Raw genomic sequence first — 17909 nt, 5'->3', positions numbered from 1 at the left:
ATCTACCTACCTACATACCTACCTGTCTTCTAAAGAGAGCTCATGACTACAGTTGAGGGAGATGGTGGTGAAATGCTCAGTTTTATCATCCATGGTCATTCTCTCTTTTTTTGCTCATCTGTAAAATGGGCAGCCTGAATTTCTCAGCAGAGTAGTTAATGAGTTCTGTGGGTGAAGCATCTTGAGCAAACCCAAGTCAAATGCTTGAGCAGACACTCCCTGAGCAGGGGCTGTCTGCAGGGAGTTCTTAAACTAGATTCCAGCTCTCCTTCAGAGGTGGAGCACCCACGGAGGGTAATGAGCCTGCTAAATATAGTGAGGACACCGTCCTGAATGGGGACATGGAGGGGCCGTCTGCATACCTAGCATTTAGGTCGTGCAAATGGATGGTCTGAGAAAACCTTGTTATTCTTGGACCTCGGAAGTCTGTCTTTGGTTTCCTGAGGCCTGTCCTGATGTTCAGGCGATTCAGCAGCTGCCTCTGTCCTCGAAATTGAAGGACGTGGTATTTGTTTTATACTTCGTTGCAGAATTTTAAAAATGCTTCTTCGTATTTCCCTGCTAGTGAGGCAGAGGAGTGAACCAGACTGCCTTGTTTGTCCTTGTCCTATGTTCTGGAAAGAAGCTCTGTAGGAGTGTTGAGGACCACAGGCTGTGGGTGTCTAGGACAGCCTGATCTTCGGGTTTGACTAATTTGCAAGAGGTAATGGCAGAAAGAATGAATGGGGATGACGTGGGGCCTGTTCCATTAAGGACCCCATCCTGCTGAGTAAGCCTCAATTGGGTATATACAGATTTTGACGGTTTTATGGTAAATATCTTATCACCGGTCAGACTCGCAACACCGATTTCCCCCAGAAGTGCTCTGTGTACCCTTGACAAGGGGAGAAATTATTTACGAGCCTCAAAGAGTGCCTGGCACCCAGTAGGCCTCAGTGCCTTCATCAGTAAGGGAATGCATGAGCAATCAGTACCTCCATACAACAAGCAATTTATTTGTCCTCCCTTCTATTTATAACAACCCAGAGCTTGGTGCTTGGGTGGCAGCAGATTCTTATTCTCACTCTGAATCATGAGGAAAATCATTTAACCTCTTTGGAACACCAGGGCATGCTGGGGGGCTGAGAGGCAGCGTGGGGGTGGCTTGGACCGAGGTGTGTTCAGTGTGGGGGTGGTGACATTTGTTGGGAGCTGGAAGTGGATGCTGGCCCGGAGATTGTGGCCATTTCTCCAGCCAAGGATCAGGGACCAGCAAGCAGGGACCGGGAGGCCTGCAGGGATGCCGTGGTTCTGCAGATGCCGCTGATGGCACTTTGAAGGATTGCTTTGGCCAGAGACCCACTCCTCAGCCTGCCTCCTCTATGACTCATTCGGGCTGCATTATTTTGGTAGCAGAAAAGATCAAGATGAAATGAAAGAAGCATTTCTTAAGAGTGGGAGCTCCTCGGTATTAGATCAGCACCTCAGAAATATGATGTTCTTTACAGGTCACAGATACAGGCTTTTAAAAAAAATTATTGAGATGAAATTCACATAACATTAACTGCTTTCACGTGAACAATGCAGTGGCGTGTGTAGTCCATTCACGGTGTTGTACAATCACCCCCCTGCCTAGTTCCATCACTCTAAAATAGAACCCCTTACCTGTGAAATGGTAACTCCCCGGGTCCCTTTCCCTCCAGGCCCTGGCAACCACCAGTCTGCTTTCCATCTGTATGGATTTACTGATTCTGGATCTTTCATGTACATGGAATCAGGCAATATTGTGACCTTTTGTGTCTGGCTTCTTTCAGTAGTGTGGTGTTTTTGAGGTTTGTCCACATCATGGCATATATCAGATCATGGAGTTTTAACAACTACCCCAAATACCCAAAGACAGCCTCTCTCCCAAACAGTGAGTGTTCCGGCTGCCACCAGTTGGATCCCAGGTAGTGCCAGTAGGAAGGGGAACAGACTAGATTCACTGCTCCCCAGATAAGCTGCATTACGGACACCTGTAGCGTCTCTTTTAAAAACAGGAATTCCTGGGTCCCAGTCAGAGAGGGATCTGAATCGGTAGGTCTGGGGTGGTTCTGTCAGCTGGGTTTGGGAGCCCCAGGCCGGGCGACCTTTGGGGCATTAACGACCTGCTGGTGAGCCAGGCCGAAGCTTCGGGTACCTCCGGATGCTGTGGGTTGCTGATGATGCAGTTTTTGTGTGTGGAGATTTCGGTGGCGTGTGATTTTTCTCTGCCTTCTGAGGGGAGGCATTGGGCCCCTCCCTGCTGCTTTGACATCTCCAATTAACTGGGTCTCATTTATCAAGTCCTTTATTTTTTTTTTTTTTAAAGGTGTTTCACCAAGCTTGCCTTTGGCTTCCTTTGTCAGAAAGCCCTTGGACGTTCTGATGTTTGTCCTTTGCACTGCTCTCACCCCTTCCTCTCTGTTAGGATTGGTTGAGGGGCCTCATAAATCTCGTGTCCTCTGAGGAGAAAGACTTCAGCACGTAGCATTGAGACCTCTTTCCCACTCTCGTCACCGGGGGCTCTGTAGCCTGTTCAGATTGTCACCTGCCAGGGGGACCCTTCTGAGGTTGCCCGAATCAAGTGTTGGTGGGCTCTTTCATGCCAGACCCTGAGAACTCGGGTGATTCTTCCAGGTGCCGAATCCTTTATCGTACTGATGTTCGCGTACGTTCGCTATTTATTCCCCTCCGGTTCTAAGGGCGAGAATGTCTTTGGAGGGCAAAGACTTTTAGCCTGAATTCCCAGGGTGCTTGTGCTGTTGGGCTTCTGATTTGCAGATGCTTCTAGATTCTTCCCAGCGGCATGAGCTGGAGGGGCAGTGGTGGGAGAACGGGAAGGCTGGAGTAAGGCCTCATGAGCTGCTGGTGGAGACTCTCTCCGCTGCTTTCCTCCTGTAGCATTCTCAGTTACATTATGTACTTACTTCTGTTTTTCATTCGTCCTTCTCTCTTGATGCCCACCTGGATGTCTCTCTGGCAACAAGAAGGAACATTTTGGAATGACGTATTTTCCTAAAAAAATACCAAAAGGTCTTTTTCTTTACAGAGGTCTCATTTCAGATATTTTCCAAAAGCATTTGGATCCTGGGTCAAATGAAACACAAGCGCTCAAGAGTCAGAGCAGAGTAGTTAAGGATTCGCTCCTTTGTCATCTTGTCTGCCAAGTTTGTGGCACTGGTGTCTGCCTTCTCCCTTGTGACATCTGAGAGCACCTCGAGGAGGGGGGTGGGGAAAGTTAGGGCGGTGGCGGGACAAGGAACAGAAAGGAGAAAGGAGGCGTGGGGAGGGTTTTCTGCTGCAGAACCTCCATGGGAAGGCAGCTCAGAGGGCCCGTCAGCTCAGACTTGGACTTTGCATCAGCCCAAGAAGGGAGGGTGGTGGGGGGCTATGCAGGTGGGATTGTGCAGAGGCTCCTTGGAGCCCAGAAGCTTGATTTCCTTCTACATGTGCCCCAGACAGCCGAGGTTGGGGAGGCTGGTGGAAGAGGCTTCTCCCAGACACTGCTCAGCAAGAGGGAGAGTGCGTGTTCTGAACTGGGGGGCGGGGGGGCTTTGTCCTGATTCTGACTGTTAACAACAGCTCTTGGAATTTTTTTTCACGTGGTCATTGGTTTGCTCTTCACACAGAGTAGGTGAAATGTGAGCTCAGGGCTTCTGAGATGCTGGCCCTCGGACTGTCCGTCCGTGTCTGGTTAAAAGAGGGAGAATAAAAGGAATGGAGTTAGTTTTTCATAAAGCAAAACTGTCTAAAAGAACTGTTCTTATTCTGAGATAGATCCTTATTCAGCTTTCGGTGTTTAACTGTCCTTTCTTTAAAAAATGACAGTGATTGGGCGCCTGGTGGCTCAGTCGGTTATGCGGCTGCCTTTGGCTCAGGTCATGATCCCAGGGTCCTGGGATCGAGTCCCACATTGGGCTCCTTGCTCAGCGGGGAGCCTGCTTCTCCCTCTGCCTGCTGCTCCCCCTGCTTGTGCTCTCTCTCTCTGACAAATAAATAAATAAATAAATAAAATCTTTAAAAAAATAAAAATAAAAAATGACGGTGATTATGGTGGTCATGTTGCTCAGGAGGGCTAGCTGCATAATGGACGGATCCCAGAAGCTCAGTGGCATAAATGGATCCCCTAGTTGTAAGGAGTTCAAAGCGAGTGTTACTGACTAGTGGAGGGCTTTCTCATTGGAGACATGGGCTCCTTCCTTCTTGTGGTTCCACTGTCATCTGGGGGTCTGGAGTCCTGAATGGGGCCTGCGGATGGGGAAGAGGCAGAGGGCTGGCACGGGCTGGGGCCGGTGGCCCTGACTACGTTCCCTCATGTTCTGTGTCAGGCCACACCCCACGGCAAGGCAGCCTGGGCACGAGTCTGCTATGTCTTCAGGGAGCAGAGGAAACCGGTTCAGAGAACAGCAAGTCTGGCTCGACACAGTGGCTCTTTTTGTTCATGTCCTTACCTGACAAAATGGAGTTGGCCAACCAATCCTCTGTTGGCCTTTCTAATTAATTTTCATCTTACTGGTTTACAAAACCCAGAAGTCTAGGAACTACTGTTAGCAAGAATTCGAAGGTCATTTCTGGGGAGTCCTGGAAAATATTTCCTTACTTGGGACCTTTCAAAACTAACTAAATAAAACTTGTACCGTGATGTTTTTCTCTTGTTCCTCCTTGCGAGGCGCTCAGGATGAGCCATGTCACCTGTCAGCCAGACAGGGCACCAGATTGAACGGAGGTTTGAAAGCGTGTGGTCTTTTTGGCCTGTGCACTCTTTCTGAATGAGGAAGATGTGTCAGTGTTTCGGTTTCAAGGCCCTAGGGCAGTGCATGACCCATGTATGGGTTAGGGATGAAAGTAACCGGAGATGGATTACGCAAAAGACGAGAATAAGAAAGTCACTGGTTATGCCAGAGAGAGCCTGAGAAGATTTCTTTGCAATCCATTTATATCCAAAATAGCAGGGAATTTGTATTTCTTCTTGGGGAAGTTGTGTCTTGTGGAATCTGCACTGGGGGGAAAATAGGCCAGCCTGTCCCCATGCTCCAGATCTCAGAATCTTAGCTGTCTCTGGGTGACAAAGGAGGAGAGAGAGCCTTGCTTTAGAATATCGTGGCCCTCACTCATCGTGGGTCCTAATTCCTGTGTCGGTTTGATCTCTTTCAGGTTAGTCTGAATGATTCCCACAATCAGATGGTGGTGCACTGGGCCGGAGAGAAAAGCAACGTGATCGTGGCCTTGGCCCGGGACAGCCTGGCCCTGGCGAGGCCCAGGAGCAGTGATGTAAGTATTGGTGCTGGTCTGGGCGCTCCTCTGTGAGGCCACCAACATGCCCCCTTGGAATCTGGCAGAGTTATCGTGCCAGCAAAAAAATAGTGTGGGTAATTGGAGAATGAATGGATGGGATACATTTTACAACAGGGAAGAGGATCTGAACAATAATAAATACCCCTCGTTTGCCGAACAGAGGGTGGTGCGGGCCATTTTGCAGTGAGATCCATGTGACGTGTGATTACTTCTGTGAGGTGATCGGGTTTGATCTCGATCATTGGGTCTGCTCCGCAAAATGCCAGAAGCGCATCCCGGGCAGAGCTGCCCGTCCTCCCCAGAGCCCGATGGGACCCCCTTCCAGTGGGGTGGGTTCTTGACTTCTATGTGCTCATATTCTCGATTTTCATGGTTGACTTTCTATATAGTGTTTAAGAGTTTAGGTGCTTTGAAGACGAGACACCAAGGGTCACAGACTCAAAGGCCCGTGAGAGACCAGGTGGGGAGTGGCAGGAGAAGCCTGCCTTCCAGTTCACCACGCTCTTTCTTCCAGGGAGGAAAACGGTCTCTCCCATTTTCCTTGAAGTGTGTGGCCTTCTGGGCCAATGTGTCATTTTCCCACTTGGGTAGAGATGCAGGTTCAAGAAGCATTCACCTGTGTGTTAATTTGAACGCGGTGATTGATCCTTGGTCTCTGTGTCCGTGAGGCGCTGAGGGATTTGGTGCTTGGGAGGGTCTGTTGTCATCGGTCTCAGTTCTGGTTGTCGTGTAGGGCCCGGCCTTGCCGGATCTGATTTCCGAGAGAAGCTCAGAGGTCTGGGTTTTTATGTGAAAACTGTGGAGTCTTACAAGTTGGCAGCTCATGTATCATTTGTACAAATATTGGGCAGGCCAAGTACAACCTATACGAGGGCCAGAACTGGTCCTTGGGTCCCATGTGTGTGGCCCTGGCTCCAGACGTCCCCTTGTGGGAAGAGGACCAGCCCCTGCCTGGGGTCAGGGACGGATGTGGCGGGGTGAAACCTGTGGACAAAGGAACACCGTGTGGAGCTTTGTTCACTCTGCGCTCTGGGCCAGAGGGAGCCTCCTGGTGAATTACCTAGCACTGTCACATCAGCCCGAAGGACTCATTCGGCATTCTTGAGTATGGCCCTGGTCTCTGAGATCGCTCTCTGTGTATCTGCTGTCCGGCTTGGATGTGCTCCTGGGTAGGTGCCTGGAGGGAGCACCGGTGTCTGCTTTCTAGTGGGTTCAGTGGAGACGGCCACAGATAGGGAGGGCGGTAGAAGGGCCCTAATGTAGAGCTTTTGTCCAGGATGGCTGCTGAGCAGGGACGGGTGGGAAGCCATGGTCCTTGACAGCCAGTTTGGATGTTGTGCTCTGGAGCACGGCTGGACTTTTTTTGGGGCAGTGGCTTTGGCCCATTTATAAATGCGACCAGGGTTTGCGAGCACAGACGGCAGCCTATGGATGCTGTTGGTCCCGTGAGGTCCCTAGGCACCTGTATATATACTCAGCGCAGTCACGGTCTGCACACCCCTTCATGGCTACCCCTTCTGAGCATGGGAAACCTCTCTGGGCCCTACTGTGTTGAGAAATGCTCCTTAGCCTTTTTATACATTTAAAAAATTCTTTGCCTAGATAATATTCTTTTACGAGACAGGTAAAAGACCTTAACCATTGTATTATGGCTTTGCTGGACAAACAGGAGCCTGGAGACATGAAGTGGCCTGCTTGAGGTCACGCAGTGGCGGCTCCCGAGACCTGATCACGTGGCTGCTGTGTGAGGTGTGTTGCCAACGGGACCCACTCGTCTGGGTTTTTGCCCTCAAAGGCCTGCATCCTGGGAGCCTCCTCAGGCTGGGGGTCACTCTGGATGGTTGGTCTCCCCACATATGGCCTGTCTGCCCAAACCCCATTCTCACTCTGTCTAAATATCTGGGTGTGTCTTACCGAGAAGCCATTGAACACTGGACGCGATACACCGTTCTGTAATGAAATACACAGTAAGATTACATGGGAAGGAAATGCCATGCTCGGAGATAATAAATGGGAGTGGCAGAGATTTCCCCCTGTCCACACACAGACTACATTAAAGACTTGGCAGCTGAAATGGAGATGTTCTGATGTGAAACGTTGACACAGAAATAAATTATGACTCGGAGGCTGGAGTCGGTGGTGCGGGCGTTGTAGAAACCCTGACTTTCTTGAGAGAAGAGCGGGAGCACGGTTCGTAGGGCCCCGTCCGCTGTCCAGAAGGGAAGGGACCAGTGTAAGTGAGGAGCTGTGTGTGTGTTGGAGAATGGCCAAGTCATGCATATTCAGCATATTAAAAAGGGACGGATCTGGGAGCTGGAATCCCGGAAGGTTTGCTTTTCAACAGGAAAAAAAAAAAAAGAAGAATGTCCCGATGAACTGGTAGCAAGGGTGATTCCGTGAGGAGTGGCGGCTGCATTCCAAGAGGAATGCCATCTTTTTCTCTGATAGTCTGGTTGATGAAAGGAGACAATAGGTATTGTTTATCTTGAGCCTCCCCGTGTCTCTGTTTCCGCCCTCTCCTGACATAGTTTGCAGAGGTACTCAGGTGCAGCCACATCGGCCAAGGAGCTCTGCAGAGATCGTGTCCACCCGAAGATCAGAATCAACCAGGGAAGGTTTCAGAAAGGGTAGGACTTGCTGCCTTTGCACCCAGAGTGGTGTGACATTATGATTGGTGCCCCCCCAGGATGGACCGGGGAGCAGGCCCAGGACTGGCTAGCTTGCTAACAGGGTGGAACTTGGGAGCCCGTGGAGCTGGTGTTTCACTGAGCTTTGGCTCTGAAATCAGAATGCCTGGGGTTGAATCCTGGCTCTGCCGTTCGTTAGCAGTCAGACCCTGAGCCGAGTCATTAACCTTCTATTGGTCTTCTCATCTGTCAGTGAGATAGTGCTTGTAAAACCTTGCTCCCCAAAGTGTGGTCTGTGGGTCAGCAGCCAGGGGTGTTTTCTGGGAGGTGGTTAGAAAGGCAGAATCTCAGGTTCTACTCCACACTTCCTGAATCACAGTCTGCATTGTGACCTACGTTGTGCCGGGTGACTTGTAAGCATATTACTGTTCGAGAAGCACTGGTGTGAAGGACTCAGAATGGGGCCGGAGAAGGAGATGTTTTCTGTACATTTCAACCCTTCTTTCCTTCCTCCCTGCCTCCGCTGTCCATTCTGCCTTTTCCCTCCCTGCTCCTTGTCCTTCTCACTATTATTATTATGCTGTTTTAAAGTAGGGAGAGAATCCAAAACCACTCACATGGAGGGACCATCTTTATAGGTGAGACAGTGATGTAACCAGCAACTTTGGCAGTTTTAGGGACTCCTCCCGTTTTATTCTGTCCTTTTAGGGAGTCATGTCTTAGAGAAGTCAGAGAGGACTGATCAGTGCAAAACCTGTGCCCGGAGGGAAAAAAACTACGGGAGCACAAAGATGAGCGAGTATAGGATGTTTGCCCAGATTCACCTGGAGAGCGTAGTGGGCAGTGAGCCAGCAACCTAGCGCTCCCTGGGAACTGAAGCAGAGCACACCAGTGGGGGTGCAGTGTGGAGACCATGAGGCTGTCAGCCCACTTGGCATTATCTGAGCACTGGCAGAGGCCTTTTTTGGGCTCTTCGTTGTGGAGGAGGGCAGATAACTTTGCACAGCTCTGAGCTTGGTCTTTGCCCTGTCGAGCTTAGGGTTGAGCTTAATCCAATAGAAATAAGAATTATGAGGACAGATAAAAATATCATGTTGGGATGGTTCGACCTGGAGAAGAGGAGGCAGGTTGATGAGTCATTTACAAGTGTCTTGAGGCGTAGGACGGGTCCTTACATACTTATTCTTGACTTCTATTAAGTATAAGTCATAAAGAGATGGGGATTGTTTACAGGTGCCTGTTAAGGAAGAACTTTTTGGTAGTGAGGGCCGTTGTCTCTCTGAGTGTGAAGTGACAGAGGTGTGGCTGAGAATCTCAGAAAAGGTCTGTGTTTTGTTAAGATTGGTGTTTTACCCCTTCTTCCCTCCCCTTCCGCTGCCCAGCCTGCAGACTCAGTGTGTGATCTCCCCCTTTAACAGAGCACCATATGTCTGTAGCAGAGAGCATCCTCCTAGAAGGGTAACTTGCAAGAGTGGAAAGACAGATGGACCAGAGACTGGAGGGAACCCATTATGTTTTGTCAACTTCCCAGCTGTACGACCATTAACTTCTCTGAGTCTTGGTTTTTGTCATCTCTTAAGTGGAAATAATTCCTCATTCACTCACTCACTGATTCATTCATGTCACTCTCTTTTATTCATTTGTGGGACACATTCATTTACCTCACTCTGTGGTTTATAATGATGTTTAATTCCAGAAATCCTTACTGAGTATGTGCGATGTTCTAGGTACACCGAAGGAGGCAAAGTGAGGCTGACCCACAGATTTTTTTTTTTTTAAGATTTTATTTATTTATTTGACAGAGAGAGATGCAGCGAGAGAGGGAACACAAGCAGGGAGAGTGGGAGAGGGAGAAGCAGGCTTCCCGCAGAGCAGGGAACCCGACATGGGGCTCGATCCCAGGACCCTGGGATCATGACCTGAGCCGAAGGCAGATGCTTAACAACTGAGCCACCCAGGCACCCCTGACCCACAGAATTTTTAAAGATGAAGAGCGATAATGTATACTGAAAAATACTATCCCAGTATGACTTATTATCACCTCTGTGCTTATGAGGAGGTAACTCATAGTGGATTATCAATTTTGGGGACATTGGAGCTGGAGGGGGCCGAGTTCCCTTTTCGAGAAGCCATTAGTTCAGTACATGTGGTGTCTGAGGCTAACAGGGACTCTCAGTGTCTATTCTGGGCCAGGAGAATGGAAGTGAGAAGGTACCACTTTGTCTTTTTACTCACTCAAATCATCTGGGAACTTCTCAACCTGCTGCATTTTGAGGCTGCTTTGATGGCAGCCCCTCGCTGTGTGCACGGCAGGTGGGGACATACGCTGTGTGTTGTCAGCATGAGCGTTCGTAATGGGGCTTCTTCCACTGTGGTCCAGATATTGGCAGAGGCTCTCTCTGTGCTCTTCTAACCTTGACATCTAATAAATATTAACGCCCCATGTGTACTCTTGCTTCCCTTTGTACCTGCCTCGTGTAGTTCATTGTTTACAAGGGTTATTGCTTACAAACATTTGTACGTTTACAATGTGTGTAAAGGCCATGTCTTTGCATATCTGGCACTTAGCACAGCCCCTGGCTCCTGACAAACCCTTCAGATGTGTTTGCTGTTGTGTCAGTGGGTACTGGTGGCAGTACCTTTACTGGGATGATCCAGCCATTCCCATTCTTTTTGGCATTCACCTGTCATTTTCCTATAGAACTTACCCCAGTCCTAACTATTATTAATATTCTGTTCACCTATCAGGCTTGTTTTTAATCCTCTGATTATGTTAATTTCACATCGCCTAGGTAGTCAATCTAGGTGCAAAATACCTGGCGGCTTCTCTCCCACCATCTGTTACCGGAGGTGTGATGGCTTTGGGATTTCTGGCTTTGGAGGCAGGCAGCCTGGATCACATTTCCACGCTGCTACTTACCTTCTCTGTTACTCTGGCAAGAAACTAATCCCCTAAGCCCCTGCTGCCTTATCTGGAAAATGATTTTAGTAACTGCATTTGCCATGCAGGGCTGTGGGGAGAGCTCCCTGAGCTCTTTCACATGAGGAGGGTGGTACAGTATCTGGCACCTAGGAAGCATGCCGTGAGTTACAGTTCCTCTTACATTTTGCCACCATGGTTACTGGGTGGCTGGAGCCCCGCAAGCAGGAGGCTCGGCTCCTGGGCCACTGCCCCCTTCCCCTGCCCCGCCGGGGCGGTAGCATCAACATCGTCGAGCGTGATGAGTGCTGGGGCCGGGGTGTCTCGAACCTATACATTCGACCTCCGTGCATATCGAATCACTGAGCACTTTTCTTTTTCATTTCTTGGACTTCTCCGTGGAGGCCTGGGAGGGTTTCCTTTTTCATCCTCTGCAGTGCCGGAGGAACAGACCTTCCCAGCAGAGGGTTGAAGAATGAGATTACCTTTTGGGGACATTTCAGCAGATGGCAAAACAGGTCCCCGTCAGAAAACCATATTCAGTCTGCCTCTGGATGTAATTGGTTAGACACTCAACCCGGCTGTGGGAAGGTCGTCATCATTGTTTCCATCCGTGGGTCCCCCTAGCCCCCCTGCAAGGACATGTCCCGGCCTCCGAAAGGAGCCTGTGTATTGTGGGCACCAAGGGGCTGTGGTGCTCCCGGGCTTCCTGCCCCCCACACGCTTGGGGGGCGGATGGAGAGGTGCCCTGCTTCTCCTTGGTGCATCATCTCTTCACATCTGTCGTGTCCTGACGCCGAGGACCTGTCAGGAACATCGTTCGGGATCCAGGGCAGGACCTTGACAGGTGCAGGCAGAGGGAGAGGTCTCTCGGCTGCATTTTTCACCAGCTCTTCTTCGTCCTCTCTTCCTCCCTGATCCAGGTGTACGTGTCTTATGACTATGGAAAATCATTCAAGAGAATTTCTGAGAAATTGAGCTTCAGCGTGGGCAACAGCAGTGAAGCGGTGATCGCCCAGTTCTACCACAGCCCCGCGGACAACAAGCGTGTAAGGAGGCGCCATCCTGCCCATCGGGACTTCAGGGGGCTGAATTCTGGGATGTCCACCGTGCTAACAGGGGGGCTGGGAGAAGGAGCTCCTTGTCATCATCTCTGCAGTGTGACCCATAGCCAGGGACTGTTTTTCCATTAACCGGGGAGTTTGGCAGAACACGGGTCTCAGGGTGGAACCGTGCATAATCAGGCAGGCCAGGTACTGGCCAGGCAGGATTTCTGGACAAAGAGCATCAGGCTAATGTGTAGAAAGAAAATCTGCCAATCGATGAACTACCTGTCTCATAAGTGGCAAAAATGTGACCTGGGTTTACTGGGACATGTGCTGTGTGATGCACATCTTCCAGAGTGCTTGCCAGATGCTTGATTTTGTGGGCATCACGTGTGTGTGTGTGTGTGTGTGTGTGTGTGCGCGCGCCTGTGCATGTGCACACCCCCCCGCCCCCCACCTGTACCTGCCTAGAGAAGAACACCAAGGCAAGGGGGCAGATACTGCTGTGCCTCCGGATTTGTTTTCCCGGCTGGCCTGCCTGGGGCTTGGTTCCTGCAGTAGACCCTGGGCAGTCGGATGTGGAGGAAGCATTGATTTGAGATTGCCCTGGGCCCCCAGAGAGGCGGAGGGGGAGGCGGAGGCGAGAGGGCAGGAATCAGGCAGCCTGCAAGGTTAGGTTGCTTTAGCTTGGAGAGTTGTATTTGATTGCTCTCTTCCCCACTCTGGTGAGCTCTAGCTTGTTTCCAGAGGCAGGATGACTGCTCCTAAGAATGTTCAGGAAGCTCCAAGGTAAGGGTAGCTGCTGTTCTTTGCTCATCCAGAAAGGAACAAGATCTGCAGGGTCCTCTGGCCAGGTGCCCCCCAACACTGGCTTCTCGGATTGCCTCTATTCAAAATATTTAGCCACTGGAATGGCACTGGCCAATCGGAACAGAGCCAGTCTGGAGGGAGCTGGGTCCTGAAGGCCACCCTGCCTGGCCAGGCATTAACCTTTTAGTTGCTGGATGGTGGACAGGCCCTGGGGAAGGGGCCAGGCCACTGGTGCTTAGGAGGGGCCTCTCTCAGGTTTCAAGGAAGCAGCTATGTACTAATGGGTATAGAAACAATTTTTTTTTTTAAACTACGCTAGCTACTACTGGTACATCCTGGTTAATACTAGCCCTGCCTGATGCTCTCAAAGCAGAGGAGCAGTTAGGAACAGCTCCTCTCTTACCTAACTTGCTCCACGATGAAAAGCAAGGAAGAGGTGTTGGAGGGACTTGGCTCTGGAGACAAGATTGCCCACCTTCTGCACCCGCTCCTCTCACTGCACTTGGTTGGGCAGGCCTGGGACTTGGGGCCCCTAGGGTTGGGTGGGCCCTGCTGCCCGATTTGCTCTCGGCTTCTGAGAGGTGAGGCTCTCTGCGCCCTGGGGTCTGGCTTGCTGACTGTGCCACACCTCCCCTGGATAGAGCTGTGTGCCCCCTGCCTTCCAAGGAGCAAATAACACTCAGATTACTCACCTTGTCCGGAGGTACCTGTCGATTATTATTATCATTATCTTTACACATTGTCCCAGAGCTAACTCTTACTGCCTTTGTGGCCTTGGAGCCATTCTGTGGTCCCTCTGGAATCTTCTTTTTCAGCTCCATCTGCCCCCTCCACACCTCCTATCACAAGGACACAGATGTCTGCAAGCAGGTCCTGACTTCCTTCCTGCTTGTCATGGGTTGTGGTGAGCAGCTGCTAGGCCCACATGCACGTCTGAGTAGTCAGAAGACAGGAAAAATGATGTTCTGGGCTTGCAGAGCAAGTTTGGTGCAGGGGGAGAGGGGCTTTTGGAGCGTTAGGTCTGGAGAAGGAGCAGAGTGGGGCCGGGGCGCTGGGGCAAGCAAGAAGAGAACGCCAGGCATGGTCATCAAGGAGTTTGGGGTCCTGGAAGGGCAGGGTATGCCTGCAGCCTGGGCACTCCCTGTGTGGAGGTGGGGCATCTTGGGCTTCTCACCGGAGAGATGGATGTGCTTTGGGAGTTGGTGGGGAGAGGGAAGAGGAACCACCTTCTTGGAAAACCTATTGACAGGTGGAGCACAGGCCTGGAGCAGACTGAGTGGGGTTAGAGATGCAGCATTCTCTGCTGAGTTTCTGGTTCCCCAAAGAAGGTCGTTACCCCTCCCCAACTTCTCAGGAAGGAAACTGTGACTCTCACTGTGCCGGTTACTTCTGTTACTTTTGCCTTTGTCCCTTGGTAGGCAGATTGCCTCACCGGACCTACCACTTCCTGAGAAAAATCACGCAGGCTGGGTGCCTTGCTGTCAACACCACCAGGGTACTGGGCCCAGGCACATCCCCCGTGTGGGGACGTGAGGGGTGCTGTCAGGGAGCAGGGTTTGAAATGGTTGAAATGACCTTGGGCAGCAGCTTGGAAAGGTGAGGATGTCCTGTGAGGGCCACGTGGAAGTCTGAGCAGGTGTGTGCCCATGGAAGGGGACAGGAAGGGCTGGTTAGGCAAGCAAGCTCTGCTCCAGTGGTTTTGCTTTGTGTTGGAGATGGACTGGCTGTGGGGTCCTGTGAGCATTTGGGTCTATTTTTGCACCTGCCAGCAGCAGCCCACTTCCTTCTCAGCCTCATGTGCTGCCTCCCTGAAGCAGTGTGCAGCCTTAGCCACCTGGCAGTGCTGCAACACCCCCCCCGCAACCCTGGCGCACCCGAGGTCAGCCATGCAGTACGTCTGGGGCTCGTTCCGGAAGGTTCCAGAGTGTGCAGCTAGGCTTCCCAGCCTTGAGAGGTGGGCCTCTCTGTCTTTCCCTTCACTCTCACCTTATGGAGGTAGGTTCCTTCATTGCCTCCTCCGCCCTTCCTCCTGTCATCGTGCTCCTGGTTCCCCCGACTGAGACCTGGAGAGAATCACTTAGGCTAACACGGAAGTGCATTCTTTAGCTATTTTATGCTTCTAGAGGTATTTGTGCTTTAAGAGGAAACATTGTTTTAAGCCCAAAGCCAAACATTCAGTGATTGCAGACAGGGCAGCAGAGGTGGGGGTGTCTGAGGACACTTCTGTAATCACACAGTCTATTCACACAGACTAGGAAGCACCTGCTAGGTCGGCTCTGCTGGCAAATCTGTGGGGCTGGCCTCGAGGAGGCTGAACAGGCAGGCAGTCCAGGGACCTCACGGCAGAGTGGGACATGCTGTACCTCCCGTCCCGTGCTCATGTGGCATGGTTACATCACAGTCGTGCCTCAGTGATGACAGGAAGCCACGGGGTGGGGTGGGGGGCTGGGGATTAAGTGAGGTCAGGTCAGAGAAGTAAAGGCTTCATGGGGTACTGGGGATTGGAAATGGAGCTGCAAGGACGGGCGTGGTTCCAGGAGCTGAGCAGAGTTGGTGGGAATCCCTGATGGGGAGAAGGCCCTGGGCAGAGATGTCAGGATGCCAGTCTGTGGTTTCTGTACAGGCACGGGGGAGACTCACTTCTCAGGGGTGGAGGGTTGGCGCTGGGGCGCTTTGAGACACCAGGCAGGTAAAGGTGGAGGAGTTTGCTTTTTGCCCCGACGACTGTGGGGAGCCATGGAAGGATCTTAGAGTAGGGGACTCGCTATAAATAGAGTCTTTTAGGGAAATGCGTGTCCTGGCAAGAGGCAGGATGGATCGGAAAGGGGAAAGATTAGAGAGGGGTCAGGAAGTCATGAGGGGGGTCGTGGTAACATAGGCATGACATTGCCCGGTTCCTCAGCCAGATGTCGTAATCGCCCTCTGAGTATTTCACACCCTGCCAAGGCCTGGAAGACACAAGGGGGCCTAAAAAGCCCAGTGCCCGGCCCCAGTTTGTTCATGGGCTCCAGTAGGGAGTGGGCCACATGGGTAGCACTGGGGATACAAAGGAGAGCAGAGATTATGAAGAGACATAATTGGGTGGGTGGCTGATGGGCCGTGGGGCCAAGGCAAGGCAATGGAGCGGAACCCCAGCTCTCATTGTGAGGACTGTGGCCTGGGGCTGCTGTAGCACATGGAGAGCTTGGGACGTGGCGGGACGGCGTCAGAGAACGCCGTTTTGGATGACAGAGTGAAGTATCTTGGCGCATCAGAGGGGAGATGCTGAGGAGGTCAGAAGTCAGGGTCAGACCGTAGATCCGTAGATTAAAAGTCCTGACGTGCCTGATCTCAGCAGTGGTAGTCAAAGCTGCGTGGAGGATGGAGCAGGTTCGTAGCAGAGGATGGAAGAGTGATGAGGTTATGTGAGGGTGGGGAGCGGATGAAGGGGAAGAAGGAGCTGGAGGAGAGTCAAGGACGGGGTAGTCAGGTGTGGGGCACGGAGCCTTGGCATGAGACGGGGTTGCCCAAGGCCACTACAGACTTGAGGAGCCGAGTGAGAGGGGAGGCGGCGCGTGGATGAGCCCGGGGGCACAGGGTGAGATCTAGGCATGAAATTCTGGAAGTTCTGCCTCTTTGTTGGAGGAAGAGAAGAAAGGAGTTGATGAACGGTGAAGGGGTGGGCTCCGAACCGGCCAGACACGTCTGTAGATGCTGCCTCCTGGCTCACCTTGGCCGGTTAACCTCTCTGCGCTCCAGTGCCCTAGTTAGTAAAGGAGGATAAGACTGTATCAAAAGCACTTGCCTGGCTGTGAGTACCAGAAGCATGACTTGAGCTGAGGATGAGTATGAGCTAAGGCATGCGCAACTTGTCTGCTCAGTGCCTGGCACACATTAAGTGTTCTTGACACATTTTTTTTTTCTTTTTTTAATAAACTCTTTGCCCAACGTGGGGCTCGAACTCACGACCCCAAGATCAAGAGTCTCAGGTTCCACTGTCTGAGCCAGCCAGGCACCCCTGTTCTGGACATATTGAGCTATTATCATGAATGACAGATAATACGTTTTATAACCAGCTACGTGATTTTTATATCTTCAAATGTGAAACCCCTAGAAACCATGGAATAGATGTCTGGAGAAATCTTTCCAAACTGAGAGCACTCCGTTCCCTAGTAACCGAGATGGTTTCGGAGCAGGAAGATGGGCTCCATCATTTCTGGGGAACGCCTTTTATGCTAAAAATGATGATGGCCCTCTTAGGATCATAATTGTTTTTACAACTTTGCATTTGTTTGTGGTCGTTTATGCTTTCAAAACATTCACTCGCCTTTACGGTTAGATTTAATGAGGTTCCCACAGAGTTTGGAGTTCCACATTAGATGCCGTGGAAGAAACACGAGAGAAAGAACACGTAGAGTGCGCTCCTGGGAATTGGGGAGGGAAAAGCCAAAGGTGAAGGAGCGAGAACACGTGGACATAGCATCAGGCAGGCACAGAGTATTAGGACATGCCTAAGCTGCTTGTGCCAAAAGGATTCTGAGCAGAAGATTGATCTGGGTCAGATGTAGTCAATGAGGGGAAGTGTGCTTGGACGAATTCCTTTGGATTGTTGATTTCTGGGATTTCAGGGACTGGTTGGTGATTGGAGCTGGGTCCCCCTTGCTCTGGTTCACGGTGAGCCGCCGAGCCACCCTCGCCCTTCTGGGAACAGGAGGCTGCCCTTCCCATCTCTCATGTGCATTCCAGGCCTGCTACCATCTGTGCTCCGTAGACATTTCCCACAGGCCCTCCTGGCCATCCTCAAGTCCATGCTCTACTTTTTTTTCCCTTTTGTTCCCAAACTCAAACTGCCTTCGACTCGGGATATTCTTTCCCTCTGAAAGTCTTGCCTGCCCTTGGAGGGCCGGATCTTCCCTGGAGTCACTTCTGATCTCCCAGACTGGAATTCCTCTGGACTGCGTGCTTTTCACAGGACTCCGTCCGTGGTTCCCCACTGAATCTCATTTTCCCTTGAGTTACGGTCACCCATGATCACGTCTTTCTCCCACGTGAGACTGCAAGGATTCTGGGTTTTCACCGTGGCACCTGCAGCATCCGGTCCACAGGGAATACTCAGTGCACATTTGTGAAGTTGAATTGCCTCGGTCCTTTCTCCTGGAGAACTGTCTAGGCTGGTGGTCACTCTGTAGTCCCACTTGTTCAGGGCCACTTACCTGTGCAGGGCTAAGTCAG

At 51.3% G+C, this 17909-nt stretch overlaps 1 protein-coding gene across 1 annotated transcript in view; it reads left to right on the top strand.

The window, feature by feature from the left end:
* SORL1 (sortilin related receptor 1) overlaps positions 1-17909 on the top strand; it is a 155003-nt gene that overhangs the window by 10388 nt on the left and 126706 nt on the right. Inside the window, exons 2-3 of the mRNA XM_028125868.2 lie at positions 5155-5271; positions 11766-11891. Of these exons, the coding sequence (XP_027981669.2) occupies positions 5155-5271; positions 11766-11891 (243 nt within the window). The remainder of the gene's footprint in view (positions 1-5154; positions 5272-11765; positions 11892-17909) is intronic.

The sequence above is a fragment of the Eumetopias jubatus genome, unplaced genomic scaffold (assembly GCF_037043125.1).
Source record: "Eumetopias jubatus isolate StellerSeaLion01/CBP00866 unplaced genomic scaffold, mEumJub1_p1.0 scaffold_13, whole genome shotgun sequence".
NCBI lineage: Eukaryota > Metazoa > Chordata > Mammalia > Carnivora > Otariidae > Eumetopias > Eumetopias jubatus.
The sequence above is the reverse complement of the archived record's forward strand: the minus strand, read 5'-3'. Positions and strand labels throughout refer to the sequence as shown.